Source organism: Cadophora gregata (genome assembly GCF_030347475.1).
Source record: "Cadophora gregata isolate MNR1 chromosome Unknown scaffold_19, whole genome shotgun sequence".
NCBI classification, from domain to species: Eukaryota; Fungi; Ascomycota; class Leotiomycetes; order Helotiales; family Ploettnerulaceae; genus Cadophora; species Cadophora gregata.
In genome coordinates this window covers 325,641-341,920 of record NW_026695942.1, presented here as the reverse complement: position 1 = coordinate 341,920, position 16,280 = coordinate 325,641, and the positions used below count along the sequence as shown (strand labels likewise).

General features: G+C 47.6%; 7 protein-coding genes across 8 annotated transcripts; 1 reads left to right on the top strand and 6 right to left on the bottom strand.

The window, feature by feature from the left end:
* Positions 1-323: 323 nt before the first annotated feature.
* Positions 324-1,009, bottom strand: RPS8A (ribosomal protein S8A; the record flags this gene model as incomplete). The annotated part of the gene is made up of 2 exons (XM_058500593.1): positions 324-874; positions 946-1,009. 2 exons carry the CDS (start codon positions 1,007-1,009, stop codon positions 324-326), a joined length of 615 nt encoding a protein of 204 aa, XP_058349409.1.
* A 1,374-nt stretch (positions 1,010-2,383) lies between these two features.
* ONS95_007097 (uncharacterized protein) lies at positions 2,384-3,076 on the bottom strand (the record flags this gene model as incomplete). Its single annotated transcript, XM_058500592.1, has 2 exons — positions 2,384-2,392; positions 2,450-3,076. The coding sequence occupies 2 exons, from the start codon at positions 3,074-3,076 to the stop codon at positions 2,384-2,386; spliced, it is 636 nt and encodes a 211-aa protein (XP_058349408.1).
* A 633-nt stretch (positions 3,077-3,709) lies between these two features.
* Positions 3,710-4,258, bottom strand: ONS95_007096 (uncharacterized protein; the record flags this gene model as incomplete). The annotated part of the gene is made up of 1 exon (XM_058500591.1): positions 3,710-4,258. One exon carries the CDS (start codon positions 4,256-4,258, stop codon positions 3,710-3,712), a length of 549 nt encoding a protein of 182 aa, XP_058349407.1.
* A 1,678-nt stretch (positions 4,259-5,936) lies between these two features.
* Positions 5,937-7,330, bottom strand: ONS95_007095 (uncharacterized protein). Its single transcript, XM_058500590.1, has one exon. It carries the CDS (start codon positions 7,086-7,088, stop codon positions 6,078-6,080), a length of 1,011 nt encoding a protein of 336 aa, XP_058349406.1. The 5' UTR covers positions 7,089-7,330; the 3' UTR covers positions 5,937-6,077.
* Positions 7,331-8,379: 1,049 nt separating this feature from the next.
* ONS95_007094 (uncharacterized protein) lies at positions 8,380-9,468 on the bottom strand. The gene has a single exon (XM_058500589.1). It carries the CDS (start codon positions 9,436-9,438, stop codon positions 8,560-8,562), a length of 879 nt encoding a protein of 292 aa, XP_058349405.1. The 5' UTR covers positions 9,439-9,468; the 3' UTR covers positions 8,380-8,559.
* A 789-nt stretch (positions 9,469-10,257) lies between these two features.
* ONS95_007093 (uncharacterized protein) lies at positions 10,258-13,246 on the top strand. 2 transcript variants are annotated; one of them, XM_058500587.1, is made up of 6 exons: positions 10,258-11,392; positions 11,449-11,498; positions 11,554-12,218; positions 12,272-12,468; positions 12,520-12,732; positions 12,785-13,246. In XM_058500587.1, the coding sequence occupies exons 1-6, from the start codon at positions 11,271-11,273 to the stop codon at positions 13,098-13,100; spliced, it is 1,563 nt and encodes a 520-aa protein (XP_058349403.1). In that variant the 5' UTR covers positions 10,258-11,270; the 3' UTR covers positions 13,101-13,246. The 2 variants fall into 2 exon arrangements, with proteins under 2 accessions (XP_058349403.1, XP_058349404.1); XM_058500588.1 differs by having other exon boundaries at positions 12,520-13,246.
* ONS95_007092 (uncharacterized protein) lies at positions 13,247-15,207 on the bottom strand. The gene is made up of 3 exons (XM_058500586.1): positions 14,569-15,207; positions 14,256-14,516; positions 13,247-14,205 (listed from the first exon to the last, which is right to left on the bottom strand). The coding sequence occupies exons 1-3, from the start codon at positions 15,036-15,038 to the stop codon at positions 13,389-13,391; spliced, it is 1,548 nt and encodes a 515-aa protein (XP_058349402.1). The 5' UTR covers positions 15,039-15,207; the 3' UTR covers positions 13,247-13,388.
* Positions 15,208-16,280: the final 1,073 nt, after the last annotated feature.

Below are 16,280 nucleotides of genomic sequence, written 5' to 3'. Positions count from 1 at the left end.
GCTGGAAGATGGCGCTTTCATGGCAGGTAGGAGAGCTGAGTTGTGGATACCTAAATAAGAGGAATATTGAAGCTTGTGATGCGGGGTGATTGAAAACAGGCAGGGGTCATTTCTGGGCGCAAAATTCACACAATATCGACATGGAAATATCACGAGTGTAAATAACAATATACAAGAACATGGAGGTATTGCAAGATTTTAGTATTCCCATTCCCCTTGAATTGCTGATGACCCTTTGTCGTAAAAGTTCTCAATGAACGGTCCGCAGATGCAACTCCAAGCATGTCTCCAGAGAAATACAATCCCAAGGCAGCAAAAACCCTCTACTTTCTCAGTTGGCGCTGGTAGAAAGCAAGCTCCTCACCCTCCAAGATGTATCCATCACAACGTCCACTCTGTCCTGGGCGGGAAGAGATAACGGCGAAAAGACGACCAGCCTCGAATTGCTTCTCCAAAGCAGGCTCGACCTTTCCTACGGCAGCGAAACGCTCAGCGTGCTTTTTCTCGACGGACTTGCTCTTCTTGGTGTCTGGCTCGACGACCTCAGCACCGGCTTGCTTTTGGCGTCTGCGACCGAGGTTCTGTCCGTAGTGGGCCTCGTACCATTGACGGAAAGGAGCGGCATCGATCTGGACGACGGCGGAACGGGTGAGGGTGTTGGTTCGGACCAACTCGTTGTTGGAAGGATGGAAAGCGACGACGATCACACGGACCTTACGGGCGATACCCTCAGAAGCCCAGGAGAAGTTGCCGGATTCGAGACGAAGAGCACGGAACTTGCGGTTACCACCACGGGTACGGACAAGATGGATTCTCTTTGCTCCGATACGGGTGTTGGACTCCTGTCGGCCGGCTTCGAAAGCGCGCTTCTTCCCTGTAAAAAGTCTTAGCTTTCAGATCAGGTTGGAACATATGCCAAAGGCACATGGGCTTTCTACTACGCACGGTAATATGCTCTCTTCGCACCAGAAGCAGAGCGCTTGTGTCGGGAGTCTCGAGAAATACCCATGATTGCGGATTCTGGATCATGAGAGAAATTAGCAGATGTCTCTCAGATGTTGAAGGTTAGAATGAAGGATTGGGACAAGCCAGAGCAGACACGCAGAACCAAGCCAACAACCAGAGCAGTCCAGAGAAGATGTGTAGAAGATGTGCCAGACGGTTCGATGTGCGAAATTGTGATTCTTTCCGAATCAAATTGTGCGCTCGACTTTGCGATTGAGGACACCGCTTCGTATTCCAACATCCAACATTCTTCTCCGCAGACCCTGGATGCGATTGATTCCGAAGATATTCGACATTGCCCGCTATAGAAATTGATGCGCAAGTACTGACCTGTAGATTCCGAGTGTCAAGGGTGGTTGTCGTTGGGTTGTCGTGAAGAGTTCAAAAGTTTGGGTTCGCGAAAATCAAAATCCACACTGTGGGATTTCCATTAGCGCTGCTCGCTTAGCTAGTGGCGGTGGTAGTGGAGACCTGGGTACCGCTCACGTGATATGATCTCTCATGGTAAATCCAACCACTTTGCTCGTTCTCTATACCTAGATTGTAGGGCTTTGCGAAACCTTTGGTATGTATATCTATGGTCTATATCTAGCGTCTGTTAACATTAAAGATTCATCACTGGCGCTATGTTTATTTGACCATTGATTATCAGTTCTTGTAGAAGCAAGAAAAGCTGTAAGTAGCATCCTGGCATGGCACAATGAAGTTGATCAGGAAATGGTGACTGGCAACCATGCAGTGGGGAAAAAAAATCATCCTTGCGACAACAATTCGATAATGCAGGCTGGAAACTGTGTTCTAGCGAAATCTTGACGGGAGGTTGTGTTTTGAGAAGCCTCGCTTAACACTAGCGCGAGTGTCCCAACAAAGTATTATAACATGAATCTTTCACTTATTGTTTGCGCCAGAGTACCGACCAGTAGTAGCCTAGAGTCTAACATCTGGGCAAGTCAAAATCCATCGACACCACCTATTCTCGAGATTCGGACTGCTTCCCTTGTACAAAAACTATCATCGTCGATTACAGTAGCATGAGGCAGAACAGTTCAATTCCCATATTCCCTTACGACGATGGAAAGTCACTAGCATCACCGAATTACACGAGTATCAATCATTCACTGTAGAATTGCCAACATACAGCGGTTGGCCCAAATTCATGACTGCATAATAATGGTTATTTGAGAAAATAAGATATCCCGCTCGAGTTGCGAGTCCTGTGAAATCAACGACCGATAGTCTGGTGATGCTAAAATATTCCCCTGACTGAATGCGTGATACATTTTGGTCGGAGATGATCAGCTTGTGCTTTTGTATGATATGTGCATACCCCCTCCCCTATTTCGCAGAAGAGCAGAAAGTATCAGGATCGATACTGGCTCTATTCAAGCTGCTTTAATGTTAGTAACTACTCCTCCACTGTTAACCAAGTGGGAGGAACACTTACAGTCTCGACTCTGATCTTCGCTGCCATTTCCGGACCTGACAAGAAAGTCACATTGACGGATTGAAGGTGAGAGACACTCGACTGCCCCTTTCTCATTGCACTCACTGCCCACTTGATATCAGCCTCTACCCATGCTTTCCGCTCTGTAGAGGCTCCTCGTCCGCGAGTCTGAGTTGTTGAGGATTTTTGAATGAAGACATTGGTCAAGCTATACATGCCACGGTAAATCAGCAATGGAATGGTGTTCCAGGGCGATTTTGCGTTGTAATATGAGAACTTCAAGTATCTGAGTCTTCCCAATGATACCCTTTGGCCAAGAGCTTGAGGCACACTTCCTAGCGCTGTCATCTCCTTCCAGGCACGAAAATATGACATGGATGCCAAGGTAGGAAAGTTAAGTGAATCTGACTCGAAGTCGAAGTAAAACGGCTCGTGGTGATCAGATTCGAAGGCAGCTGTGTATCTCTTGAGAGCCAACTCGCGCAACTCGTGGCAGACGTGAAGAAGTGGAGTTGAGATGGCAGCCGAGTTGATCCGGTAGGTTTTCTTGCTCTTCTCTAAGATGGTGATGGTGCGCGGTCCTGGCAAGCTCAGTTTCCACACCATCAGACGGAGCTCGAAAGGCATCTTTTTGAAGTAGATGAAAATAATGAGAGGTCTTGCTGTGGGAAGATTGCTGTTTGCATTGAGAGGTTGAGCAAACTTGAGCGAGTGGTAGGTCGATTTGAGTGACTTGTGCGGGCGACGGTTCGACAACTATAACTGAAATCATCCAAGAGACACGAAAGAAGAAGAGGTTCCCCTACCTGAGTGCGTAGCACTTTTGGAATTGAACGCCATCGTTGCGTCTGTTGTTTGGAAGTAGAATGTTGGGAGGAAGGTCACCCTGCTTTTGTTGAAGCTTTTGTGGAGAATGGACAACAAAAAAGTTGGGAGCCACACTGTCAAAGAAGGTGTAGGTGGGTTGGAGCGTTTCAATACGTGGTGTAGGATGAGCTATGACCTTCCATATTCGCCTGAGCAGGATAAACTAGAGCTACAGGAAGGGTCCTTGAACCGGTAGCACAAAAGCACGAGTCCGGTCTCGTAGTTGCATACAACTTGAATTTTCGTTTGGCCCTACGGGTAGTTGAAAGTAGAGATGCTCATGAAAACTTGGAGTCTTGGAGGGCCTTTAAAACAGCCCAGACTCGAGAGTAAATTCCCATCTCTTGTACCCACCACTTCGGATTTCCAATGTCCTGAAAATAATAAGGGACATTAAAAAGTGCCCTTGGTCATACCCGTCTGCTGAACTGCAGGAACGCGGCCCTCTTCAATATCCCACACGATGCCCAATGCCTCTTTGGCAGCATCCGCCTCAGAGCTATCAGTGATATATCCAGCTGAACTCAGAGATTCCACAACGGAGTAGAGCCAAAATCTACATCCCTGCCCTCCAGCGCTGAAAGTGTACTTGTCATACTTGCAATTGGTGATGTGATCCAAGACGTTTCCAATTTTGAGGTCTGCCGTAGTGGTGAGGTACATGCTCTTGACGGCACTGTTAATGTGGGAAATGTTCTTGCTGGTAATGATGAGATCAAGGGAGTTTCCTGGGCCTGTGGGACTGGGATCGAAACAGATGGAACGAGTAGAGGATGCCGCTAGGTACATGACCCAATGGTTGGTCATTTTTCCACTGATAGAGGCTCCAGGTTCTAGAGGAGCGGCGACTTCGGTGGGTGCACTGGCACAGAGATAGATGGCAGTGACAGGCTCAGAGCGTACGGTATTGGCGAGAGACCTGGGAATATAAGCTAGAGGCATTTTTGGCTGCGAATATGGTACAAATGGTAGCGGGACTGCGAGCCTTAATGTCATCAAACAAATGCAGGACATGTGGGAGGGAGGAACTGGTACTGTGGGAGTGTTTTTTGATGATTAAATGGCTCTTGCCGTGGAAGGCCGGTTGTGCGTCAAATAGCCCTAGCCGCGCGCTTCCAATGGCCGCCCAGGCTGGCGAATCGATGTTTTCATTGATGGCAGACAAAGTGCGGCTTGTGAAGCCCCGGATGTACTTTCAAGTGTCTTGCATTACCAATATGCACGGAACCTAATCACACACGACACAAGTCCAGAGACTAACATGTCCCCACAAATCGCAGCGCATACATATCCCCTTGAGGGACGGAATCTAGCACTGGTCACACGTAACGAGATCATTCAAAGCATTCCTGTTGCACCAAAAATTGGATGGGGCGAAGGTCCTGCCTCACTGGCTCGAGTGACAAGCTCTGTGATAGTGAAATAGGGCCGGCACATCCAGCTTTCAGAGGCACGAAACATGCAATATGTTGGGGCCCATACCAAAATCCGCCTACCGGCTGTCATTGATGCATAGGAGGCCGAAGATACTATTGAAGACGACGAATCCAACACGTTTTACATTTTGATGGAGTATATCAACGGAAAAGTACGAATTGATGTTTGGGACGGACTTGATGAGACAGCTCGGGGTGGAATTCAATCTCGGATTCGCGACTACATATGTTAACTTCAGAACCTGGAATGTGAAACTCCAGGGCCAATTGGTGGAGGTATTTCTGAAGGTGCTCTTTTCACTGGATATGGAGCAGGCCCGTTCGAATCGCTAAGCGACCTGGAAGAGTGGTACAACGGCCGCCTTCTTGTATGCCACGACTATGGCCATGCTACGTATTTACCACCTGGAGCGTTTTCCGGGAAATTCAATAAGCTAGCAATGTGTCATTTGGACTTCAACGAGCGCAATATTCTCCTTGACGACGAGGGAGAGGTATGGCTCATCGATTGGGAATTGGCCGGAGCTTATCCGCCATGGGCCCATGATTTAAGAAGGCACAGCTTGTATGGAGTACAAATGCGAATAGGAGTTGGAGAACCGGATTGTTGAGGCTGATTGGAGAGGCGGCATATCAAGACGAGATTAAAAAGCTCGTGGCTATTACGTTTGCGTTGACAACCGGGGGTTACGCTCAACCGCGCCCGAGGCCAGTCGAAAATAGTGGCGAATAGCATTACAATGGCGCATGGGTCGGACTCAAGCATGATCAAGAATTATTCCCCTCGGCTCAGTTAGTGTGGCAGCTGCTCACGGCCAAACACCAAACAAAGCTAGCGTGAACAAGAGGGTTCATCCTGAGTAACGTGTGTGTGATAGGATAACAAAGCGCTTCTGTTCAGCAGTAGAACCCTTCACTTCGAAACTGTTTTCACATCGGACCTTCACGAAGTTACGTAGAGAGCAGGGCGATGAGATGCCAGCAGGGTTATCGCGATTTGCCCAACAACGGTTGGTCTTTGGTAACGACAGTCTTGTCCTCCGTTAGACCAGTTCATTCTACTTTCCTTTCTTCCATGCATGTTCTACTGAACAAAGCCGCTTGCTCACCAGAATCTTTCTACTCGGTCTAGTGTCACGATCATCCTGCTGGGAATAGTGCCTGCAGGCAAAAGAGATCGGCACAGCAAAAGACTTGAAACCACATAATTTAGATTAGAAAGCATTTATACAGGATGGTAACAGTGATACTCCTTTGGAGAGCAACAGTTGCCAGTAATAATGGATTACATCAGGCTTTACTAGGAAATGGTGCGCGAAAAGAACTTAAAATGCGAGTGTCACAGCAGGAACCTGAATCTCTCCACTTGCAACCTCCACCCCACTACCAGAAAAGTCCACATTCAAATCATTATCGCCACTCTGCTCGTTCTTTGTCAGGGTGACCTTGATGAGACATTCCCTACCGACTCTTACGCCCTGACGCACAGTGATATTCCCTATATCATCCACTAACTCCAGCTGCCCTTTTGTATGCAAATATGCCGACAACGGCCCAGCCGCAGTCCCAGTAGCAGGATCTTCGCCCGCCATGCCAGGGCTGAAGAAACGAGCTTGGTAAGAATTATTCATTCCTGGTTCTGGCGAGAAGAGATAGAGTCCATATGCCTTTTCATCCACAAGTGCAAGCTGTTGAAGGAGTTTGTCCCGGGTGACAACTGCTCGATTCAGTGCTGAGATGGAAGAGATTGGTACCTGTAGATGGCGAGTCGTAGACGTGGAAAAGACTTGAGGTCGGCCGTTCTCTGCAGACCTAGGGATACCAATGTTTGATAATTCAAGCCCGATACTCTTAGCTAGAGCTGCGGGGTCTGGATGTACATTCCCAGCTTTTGGTGGTGCCTGTCGAATCGATACGGAAAACCCGTCCTTCTCCCTTGCGGAACCAACGTTCCTCACAATCTTCACAGGCAAGACTTCTCCACCCAGCTCTTGCCAAAGTTCGAACTCCTCATCACCAGTCTCGGTGTCTTTCTTCGCAAGTTTCGACAAGTCCAAGAATCCACCTTTCGCCAAGAACCACCACACCCCAAGGATATTATGTCCAGCTCCAAACACTTCTTTTCCATCGGGAAGGAAAGAGCTGAGTTTGAAATTGGCCTTTTCGAGGGAAGAGTGTGAGAAGAAGGTGGTTTCGGAAAGGTTGAATTGCCTGGAGATGAGTTGCATCTGAGTCGTGGTGAGGTCGGCAGTTCGGTTGTCCACGATGGCGAGTGGATTCCCTTTGTAGGCTGTGGTGGAGAAGACGTCCACTATTGCAAATGGGACGGATGACATTGTGAAATTGCTGTAGTACGAAAGCTGGCTACTTTTCGTTCAATATCTTGGATACATAAGTTAAGGTCAGAACGTGGCAGTCAAGGCAAGGCCGTCACAGAGAAGAAAAAGATGAGTCGTAATGACTTTCTGTTCGGAGTCTGGGATCTCGTTTTATATGAGGCCTCTAGGTATTCTCTCAATGCTTATAAAGACTTTTTATTGGCAATGTTATGATGCTATTGCACCAATGCGGGGAGCGGCCAAGTGTGGGGAAATCTTTCAGCTGGCATGGCTGACAAACCGACCCAAGAAGAAGCGCCCTTTGTTTTACAACACAGCAGGGGTATACAAAGCTTCCTCAATTTTGAGGAGCTGAAGTAGACCCTCAAAATTAGCCAATCACATAAATCTAGGTCTAGCCTAGTGATCATGCTCTGCTATGCTCTCAGGTGTTGTACGGCTCTGCCTACCTAGTTTCGGCTAACTTCGTAACGAAGTAAGGTATGCTCGCTAGAACTTCAGGGGATCGGCTCGCTAGAGACAGGGTCTTTGACTTCGTTTTCAGCAGAAGACCTCCGGTGGAGTAGATTATCGCCTCGCAGGCCAAAGACAGCCCTTAGTTGACGTTAAAGCAGTCTTTGTCTGTTAATCGTGCCAACAGGGCTATCAACTAAAGCATGAAAGGAATGCTTGTCACTGCACTCGAGTTGAAAGACTCGCTCATCCTCATCAGACAATAGCAACCATTGTTTCTTTCACATGATTTATATTGTATTGACCGCTCAATAGAAATCTCCCATATTCATTTACTTCATCGATTTTAGACGAACTTCTGATATCACGAGTCATCATGTGCTTCCGAATTTCAACTACTTACTCCTGCGGAGATGTGATGCAGACCACCACTATTTGCCATAGACATCAAGACGATCATGCAAGGGGATTCGACGCAAAGTATTGTGATGACTTTATTGATAATCCAATGAAGGAAGCCTTCGTTTGTGACGAGTGTCGTAGAGAATTGGAAATGGTTCTCGGGAACGGTAGAGAGTTACCTCGGATGACGAGAGATGAGGATGATGAGGAAGGAATCGTGAAAGAGGAGGAGGAGAGGAAGACGATGATGTTCAGGACTGCAAAGAGTTGGAAGAGTAAGAGTCGAGCTCAAATGTAGAGGAACTGGTGGACGTTCGAGATACCCCAGTACTTCATGTGACTGTTCAAGCCCCAAGTCTAGGTAGGATAATACTCGTCTATCAAACATAAAAGAATTCTCACCTAGAGATAATTAAGACTTAGGTGATAGATACGGAAATTTGTCCCAGAATGAGATATGTGAAGCTTCAAAACATGATAGTGAAAATGCGACATTCAACGGACTAAGCTTGAAGTAGACACTCCGAGCTGATACACAATCAAGTGTTATTTTCCATTCCATTCACTGCCCAAAATACATCTCTGTTCGTCCAGGGATGACATGAAGGGGCCCTCAGAGCTTGACAGTGAACGAAAATATACCACTCCCACCACCAACATAAATGACATCCTTATCTTTCTCCGTCCGTCCAAATCCACAAGAAGTCGAACCCGAAACCGTAGTTATAGCTGTCGGCTTACCCACAGCTGGATCGACCTCCACAATCGAGTTCTTCCCGTTCGTCGCAATGTAGATCTTGCCATTCGGCCCAAAGCACAGGTCATCACCCATCAAATTCGTCCAAAGCGTAGTAACAGCACCCGTCCCCTTGCCAGTCGCATCAACAGGAACCTTGTGGAAACTATTTTTGAAAATATTGGTGTACCAAACGACACCATCTTTGTACCGGATGCCGTCGATGCCGAATGGAATGCTGCCAGAGGGTGCCATGGTGGGGTCTGTTATGGCTGTCGAGTATGCTCCTGTCAAGATGTTGAAGCGGAAGACTGAGCCTTTTCCTGCATCGGCAACTAGGACGGTGTCGTTGGAGAATGCAGTCAACCCATTCAAGTTATTGGCTTCGGTGATGGTCTTGATCAGACTTGCGACGGGTGAGGCTCCTGTGAAGTCGACTTTGTAGATCCCCTTCCCACCGATCACGGCAAATACATCTGGAGTGACTTCTGCAATTCCGCTCAAGCCTGAAGCTCCAGTGACTACAACAGCTGTCTTGGAAGTTTTTGCGACTGGATCAACGAGATACAGATTTGCGCTGTTCATGTTTGTTGCTAGGATTTGGCCATTTGGTCGGACTGCAAGATTTTCAGTCGAGGCGAGCTTGACGACTTGTGCTGCAGCTGCTTGTCGACTTTGTAAAACTGAAGCTATCGAGCGACTCGAAAGACTAATAATGAGTGCAGAAGCACCCCAGAGTGATGAGATTTGAACCATAGTGAAGTCCTGAAACTGTGTTCGATTGTGAGAGTCTACTTCAGGAACATCCAGGTCCAAACAAAAGCGTTTATAAAGAGAGCGTTATGCTTAAATGGATTACTTAGCCTTTTCGGGCCAACCTGGGGAAGTGAGGAGGCTGAATGGAAAAACAAGTCTGGTGGACATGGTTCCCCGTACCAATCTGGGTAAACAGTTAAGCGAGTGTTTCGAAGTGCCGGCCGAGGAAACAATTGGATACACTGACAAAATACTGATACCAAGACCATCGGTATTGAATGATGTATAGGATATACTTAACAGCTATGTAGAGTCATATTATCCATCCGTTGTTGATAGTTTCCCCACCTGCGCGTTCACCGGCTCAGGTGTGGTGTTTGCAAAACACGGAAGCTTTCGCTGTGGATCCGTGGTGCTGGACTAGGCTTCGAAGAATAATCGGTGTTGGTACAACCAAATTTAAAGATGGTCTCTTCATAGTGATCGGCACCTTCTGGCTTGAAGGAACAATACTATACTGGATGAACATGGCAATGGAGCAAGACGCGGTACACAACCATGCCATGAGGCACGTCAGCACAGTTGGTGCCGAAGAATAGCTGTATCTTTGGACAGCGCAATACTATTGTTCTGCCGGTCAATATGATACTGTGTAATTTAGAGACAGTTCTCGAGCGCGCATGTTCTTCTGAGACGCCCAGTGAAAATCCCGAAGTAGTAACAGGAAATGGGGCAATCTGACTGCGAGCTCTGATCAGCATCATAACATCCTTGGAAATAAAAGGTGATGCGTCGATCTGAAAGTCCAAAGTCAATGAGAGCACGTTTCCACCAGACAAGATTTGCATTCCATCAAGCCCACAATAGTCAGGTGCTTAAAATGGCTTTCAACTCATATCTGTCAAGCGTTCTGGCCACAGCAAAACAAAATATGTCTCGAAAATCTTCTCAATTTCTTGAAGCTCTGAATTCCAGCCGCATCACGTCTTATAAGCCAAAGTATCGTCTTCCACCATTGTGACAAATTCTCATCGTCCCACGTACATGTACTCGTTATCTTATACCACGAGATGCACGGAACCAGCCGTAGCCAAGCAGCACAGTTGCATGGCATTTCTCGGTTCCACGCCCGGACTGGTCTACCGGCTGCGCCAAGGGATCAGATCCCCAAAATGACCGCTACAAGTCCAGAACCATGTGGGCGGTAGTGGAGGTCTGCAGCTGAAGATGCAAAAGAAAAATCTATTGGCTGTCTTGAAATTCTCCCAGGCTGACGATTAATATACCGTGGATGCCGGGTTAGTGTTGACGATGCTGTGCCCGGCACGCACTAACGGCAACGATCGGGAAATACCCAGCTGCCTTAGAACTACAATTCCCCACTTCATACAAAATTCTCCCTTTGTCCAAGTAAATTCATCAGGAGAACACGCCATAAATCCCGCGTGCCAAGGTAGCAGCAAGCCTGTCATGGTCAAGTGCCTAGACCTGCCCAGCGTCCACGACTGAACTAGACGCTAAGCGCCTCGCGAAAATTCGCTTTCCAAGATACACCCAAGATCTTGGGCATGCAAGCCGCCGCTGGATAGTGCAAAGCTATCTTTCTACCAAGATACCTATCGACGCACCCTTTAATATGTACTCAGATTGCGTGCTAAAGCCAAGACATGTCATCATCCTGCCCAGATACCACAAAGAAGACTTCATGAGAAAAAACAAGAGGAGCTCGGGGAGATGCGAGGAGTTTATAAGAACGGATCGCTGTCCACGCTCTTAGCTCGATAAGATTCAATACATCTGAGAACCAAAAGTCGAAGAAAAGTATTGCAATCATGTCAGGCTTGGATTTGAAGTCGTCGAATCCGGACGAGTATCCTCGTCCCCGGGAGGATGAGGAGGTCCTCAATTTGGAGACTGATTGGACTAAGGAGGAGGAGGCTAAGGCCAAGCGAAAGTACGTGCAAGTCAACACGACACCAAAGAAACGAGCATTGACGATGAATTTCATAGGCTGGATTTAATCATCATGCCTCTTCTCACTCTTGGCTTTTTCTGCTTGCGTAAGTCAACACCATTTATCCGCCTCGCGATCTGCCCACTCACCACAAACCACAGAACTCGATCGCGGCAATATCGCCAACGCACTCACAGACAACTTCTTTAAGGACGTCAACATTACCCAAGATCAATTCAATGTCGGCCAACAAATGCTCTCCCTCGGAATCGTCCTCTTCGAGATTCCTTCCAACATGATCCTCTACCGAGTCGGTCCCGGAAAATGGCTTACCCTCCAACTCTTTCTATTTGGAACCGTCAGCACATTCCAAGCTTTCCAAAACAACTATGGATCTTTCGTCGCAAGTCGATTCTTATTGGGTGTGACTGAGTCTGGTTTCATCCCTGGTGGTCTTTGGACTCTTTCGACTTGGTACACACGGAAAGAGACTGCGAAGCGAGTCATGTTCTTCTACTTCGGTAACCAGTTTGGTCAAGCTTCCTCGAAGTTGCTCGCATATGGTATCTTACACATGCGCGGTGTTGGAGGTCGTGCAGGATGGTTCTGGCTGTTCGTCCTTATGGGAGCCTTCACCTGCTTCAGTGGATGCATCCTTGGTCTTTTCCTTCCCGACTCTTTCAAGCGACCTCACAGTACCTTCCTACCAAAGGTGTCACTCTTCACACCGAGGGAGTTGCATATTCTCCGAAGTCGAGTTCTGCTTGATGACCCCATGAAGGGCAAGAAGAAGAAGCGGATTGGTAGAGCTGCATTCAAGAAGGCTGTAAGACTTACTGAGACCCGACGTCGATGAATACAGATGCTGACTCCATTTAGTTCTCGAACTGGCGACTCTGGATTCATTTCCTCATCACACTGTCCAACAACGGTCCTCAGCGTGCTTTCGACACTTACTCACCATCCATCGTCAGAGACTTTGGCTTCGCTGCTCTGACCAGTAACGCATTGGCATCCGTTGGTCTCTTCCTTCAGATTCCGGTGTCGTTCGGCTTCAGTTGGGTGTCGGATCACTAGTAAGTCAAATCAAACTTCACCGTCCAGAACAAGGGATTTACGGATTGTAGTAACAAGCGTGGTGAAACCGTCATTGGTGGTTTGAGCTGCCATCTTCTTGGATATGTTTTCAATCGTATCTTCACCGAGATCAACCAACGAGGCGTCCGATACTTCGGTGTGGTCTGGACGCAGACATTCGGCACGTTCTCGCATCCACTTAACATCGCATGGATGTCACTTGCCTGTACCGACTCCGAAGAACGAGCACTTGCTATGGCCATGTAAGTACTCTTTCTCTCACTTGCCTCTAGTACTCGCCTAATCTTCGCACAGGGTCATCATGGGCGCCAACATCGCAGGTATCTACGGCGCACAGATCTTCCGCGAAGACGACAAGCCCCGCTACCGCCGCGGATTCAGCATCGATATTGCCATCATTGCATTCGGCTTGGCTTTGGCAGTACTCAGATTTATTGATGACTTGCGCCGTCGTCGTAGAAATGGTGGACGGTTGTTTGTCGAGACTGCAAGTGAGGAAAACAATTCGCACGATGATGATATCAAGCCGGCTCGACCAAGCGATGTTCAACCACCTCCAGTTTACATTGGTGGGGACTTGAAACCAACTGCTTCAAACACTGTCAGATAGGTGCTTGGTTAGAAATGTTGCATTGGCGTTGGGAGCTCGCGTTGGAGACTGTTGACGTGATGGCTGGATCAAGAATATCTTTCTCTTCATGGCCGTCATAATCAAGATGTTTATGTTCAGTATGATTGATGAACAGATGTTTGGTACGGTAGTAATGAAAATTAAATCATTATTTGACTGAGAAAACTGACTTGTTCACAACCAATAAACAACGTAAGCGAGCCTGTGTAGGAAATGTGAGGCAAACGTGAGGCAACATATGAAAGTCATCATCCCAGCCCCCAGCATCTAGTCATCGACCAGAGACCTAGTACTTCCCGAGCTCGACGACCCATCGCTGTCAGAGTCCGAATCATCTGCAGTAGGCAAGACAATGGCTTTCAAAGCCGCGCCACGCTGCTCAACCGGCACTCCATCATACAACGTCGAGAATGACGCCAGGTAGTCATTGATAACATTCTCAGTCTCTTGCTGCGAAAGCTCAAACTTCGCAGCTACGCTCGAGCGCTTGCGAGAAACGATCGAGGATGATCTTGAGCTTGCCGGTCGTCGGTTAACATTGGGTGGGCCACGGCCCCATCCTGGAGGTGGTCCAGGACGTGGGAATGGACCTCCGGGAAATCGGGCTTCGCATTTGAGAACAATGATGTGATTGGTAGAGACCTTCTCCTTCTTTCTCACGAATGGAAACGATTTGACCTTGTCCGTTGGAGAAGTGACTACGCAATCCACACTCCAGGTGTGTGATTGATATGTGCGCCTGTCGGCCTTGGTGGCGAGGTAAGCGTAGACAGCTGCGCTGGTGGCTGTTGGTACACTCATGAGAGTCTCGATCGCTGACTGCTTCGCCGTTGCGTCTTTGTTCTTCTCAAGAAAGGCTTTGATGTCATCTTGAGACATTGGTACTTTACTGAGAGAACCAAAGACTTCATTCTCTGTGCGGTTGATTCTGAGCGGGATGCCGATGAAGCGGAAGACTGTTTGGTTGGATTTTCTCTCACGATTTTCGATATTGGCATGATGCATCTCATAGATATCTGGTGCTTTGCAGGGAACAATCGTTTCAACGATGGGGGCAGGTGGTGGTGGAGGTCCAGGTCCTGGTCTACGAAATTGTAAGCATTCGGTAAGCTCTGAGAAGTGCATGCGGCTCACCCTTTCTTCAGAGGCACACTGATTTCTGTTGGATTACGAATGGTGATCGAAGTGCTACTTGCTGTGTCGTCATCCTTCTTGGCACCCTTCTTCTCCTCAATGGCCTGCACCACCTGAGTAATGTTGGCTGGCATTGTCGGCTCGTTCAGACTGAACACCATAAGGTTGGCGACACCTGTGTCATGAAGGAGCTCGAGAAACTCCCCCATAGCTTTCTTTACTCGGCGAAGAAGAAGAAGTTCATAATCGGAGAGCTCTCGTCTGCATCCCAGATTAGAATAGATATGTCAGACGAGTTACAAGATTATCTTACTTCTGTGCATTTACCTGGAGAATCACAAGCTGAACAACGACTTGTGACATCATCGCAATCTTGTATGATTCATCCAACTCATCTTCAAAGTCGCTGAACTCATCATCTGTCATACCCAGACCCCAAGCCAACTTCTTCCAGGGCTTCTTTGGTGGTCCCTCCTTAGTCTCATCGGTCTCATCTTTCTTCCAGGATTGGACTTTCTCGATAGCCGCAACGACTTGCTCGTACTCTTTCTTACATTTAGCTAACGCAACATGGAACTTGGCCTCGAAGTTGTCCTTGAAGTAGCCCTCGTTCTTGTTGACATCGCGACCAACATCAATCAGCAGAGTCGCGGAGAGGGAGATGCTATTGGCGACGTTCTTGACTCTATAACCGGAGCCAAAGCGAGAGAGTGAAGCTGTGACCCCTATTCCAGTATTTGCGATGTCAAGGATGAAATTCCCTGGGCACCGTTTTGAAGCCATGATGCTGGTCTTGACGATCTGATTTCAAAGGACAAAGCAACTGTTCGGTCAGTAAGTTTAGACAATATCGTACTCAGTATCATTTGATAATTATATAAAATTGAACTTACTCTATGTTTTGACCGCCTGAATAGTTCTCAAAGTCAGCCTGATCAACTTCTGCTGAGGTCGTCGGTGATCGAAAACAGTCCACTCAAGCTGAGGCGGGGAACCATCAATATACGCTCAATCAAAAGCAGGGCTGACGGCAAGACCATTTTATCCTTGGTTTCGCATATGCATTTGAGACGTGGGAAGGCTCGATAGGTCGCTTGTCTGTTACCTGCATGATGGCTGGGTACACGGCGTGTGTGTGGGCTTTCGACCCCAAACCTGGCTGCACTCTATTCGGTGAGCAAAATCGTGTGATCGCGCGATAACGGGTCAATCCGATTGCGATACTGCATACATTACAGGCCATGGTTGGTTCTGAGGGCGATTGGCCTCAGAATCTGATTGAACATGTGCTGACACTCAAGGATGAGAGTCGCACGTTAGCTAATCTCCGAGGAGGGGTATATAGTCACGTGAACTCTCCCTTCACTGTCATGTAATTCATGTTTTCATCAGCTCAATAATTCACCTGGCATTGCTGAATTTGCGTGAATTGATCTTATTACACAGAGAGAGGGAAGCCACATCATATATTGCGTTCCTAGGTAGTCAGCACAGTGTGAGAGCTTTAGCGGTCACTCGCTTACTGTCGGCTAGCTCTTTCACAAGCAAGAGGATCCAAAACAAATCATGAAAGTTAACCAGAACTTTTTTTGGAGCCACTATCAAGTCTCACAAAGGAAATTAACGTGAAGATTGAAAGCAGGTTGTGGAAACTGGCCATTTTTCCTCTCCAGCCGCGAAGCGAAAGGACAGTCTTTGTTGGCTTGCCGAGAGCATCTGTCAGACAGAGTGGCCGAAAAGTCAGCTAGCTTTTAAGTCAACCGGTTAGTTAATAAAAAACTATCAGCTAATCAGCTTAAAGATATCTATAAGCTAATCAGCTCTGATATTACCAGCTGATAAGCTAGCTTATAAGCTAGCCCTTAATTTTTTACTGATTTTAAAGTAAGATTCCTAGTACCTAATATGTCGATTTAATGCCCCGCTTACTAAAAGTGGAGGTCCTGGAGCGGAAAAACCCTCTCCCGTTGGCTAGAATTAGGCGGTGTGACGCGGTAGGATAATTAAACCTCGTCTTGAAGCTAC

Bases quoted from the DNA above. Each gene is read 5' to 3' on its own strand.
- ONS95_007092 (XM_058500586.1), bottom strand. From the start codon at position 15,038: ATGGCTTCAAAACGGTGCCCAGGGAATTTCATCCTTGACATCGCAAAT. The intron at 14,517-14,568 runs GTAAGATAATCT...TCTGGGATGCAG, and splicing joins CTCCAGGTAAATGCACAGAA to ACGAGAGCTCTCCGATTATG. The intron at 14,206-14,255 runs GTGAGCCGCATG...ACAATTTCGTAG, and splicing joins AGTGTGCCTCTGAAGAAAGG to ACCAGGACCTGGACCTCCAC.
- ONS95_007095 (XM_058500590.1), bottom strand. From the start codon at position 7,088: ATGTCATCCGTCCCATTTGCAATAGTGGACGTCTTCTCCACCACAGCC.
- ONS95_007094 (XM_058500589.1), bottom strand. From the start codon at position 9,438: ATGGTTCAAATCTCATCACTCTGGGGTGCTTCTGCACTCATTATTAGT.
- ONS95_007093 (XM_058500587.1), top strand. From the start codon at position 11,271: ATGTCAGGCTTGGATTTGAAGTCGTCGAATCCGGACGAGTATCCTCGT. The intron at 12,469-12,519 runs GTAAGTCAAATC...TACGGATTGTAG, and splicing joins AGTTGGGTGTCGGATCACTA to TAACAAGCGTGGTGAAACCG. The intron at 12,733-12,784 runs GTAAGTACTCTT...ATCTTCGCACAG, and splicing joins CGAGCACTTGCTATGGCCAT to GGTCATCATGGGCGCCAACA.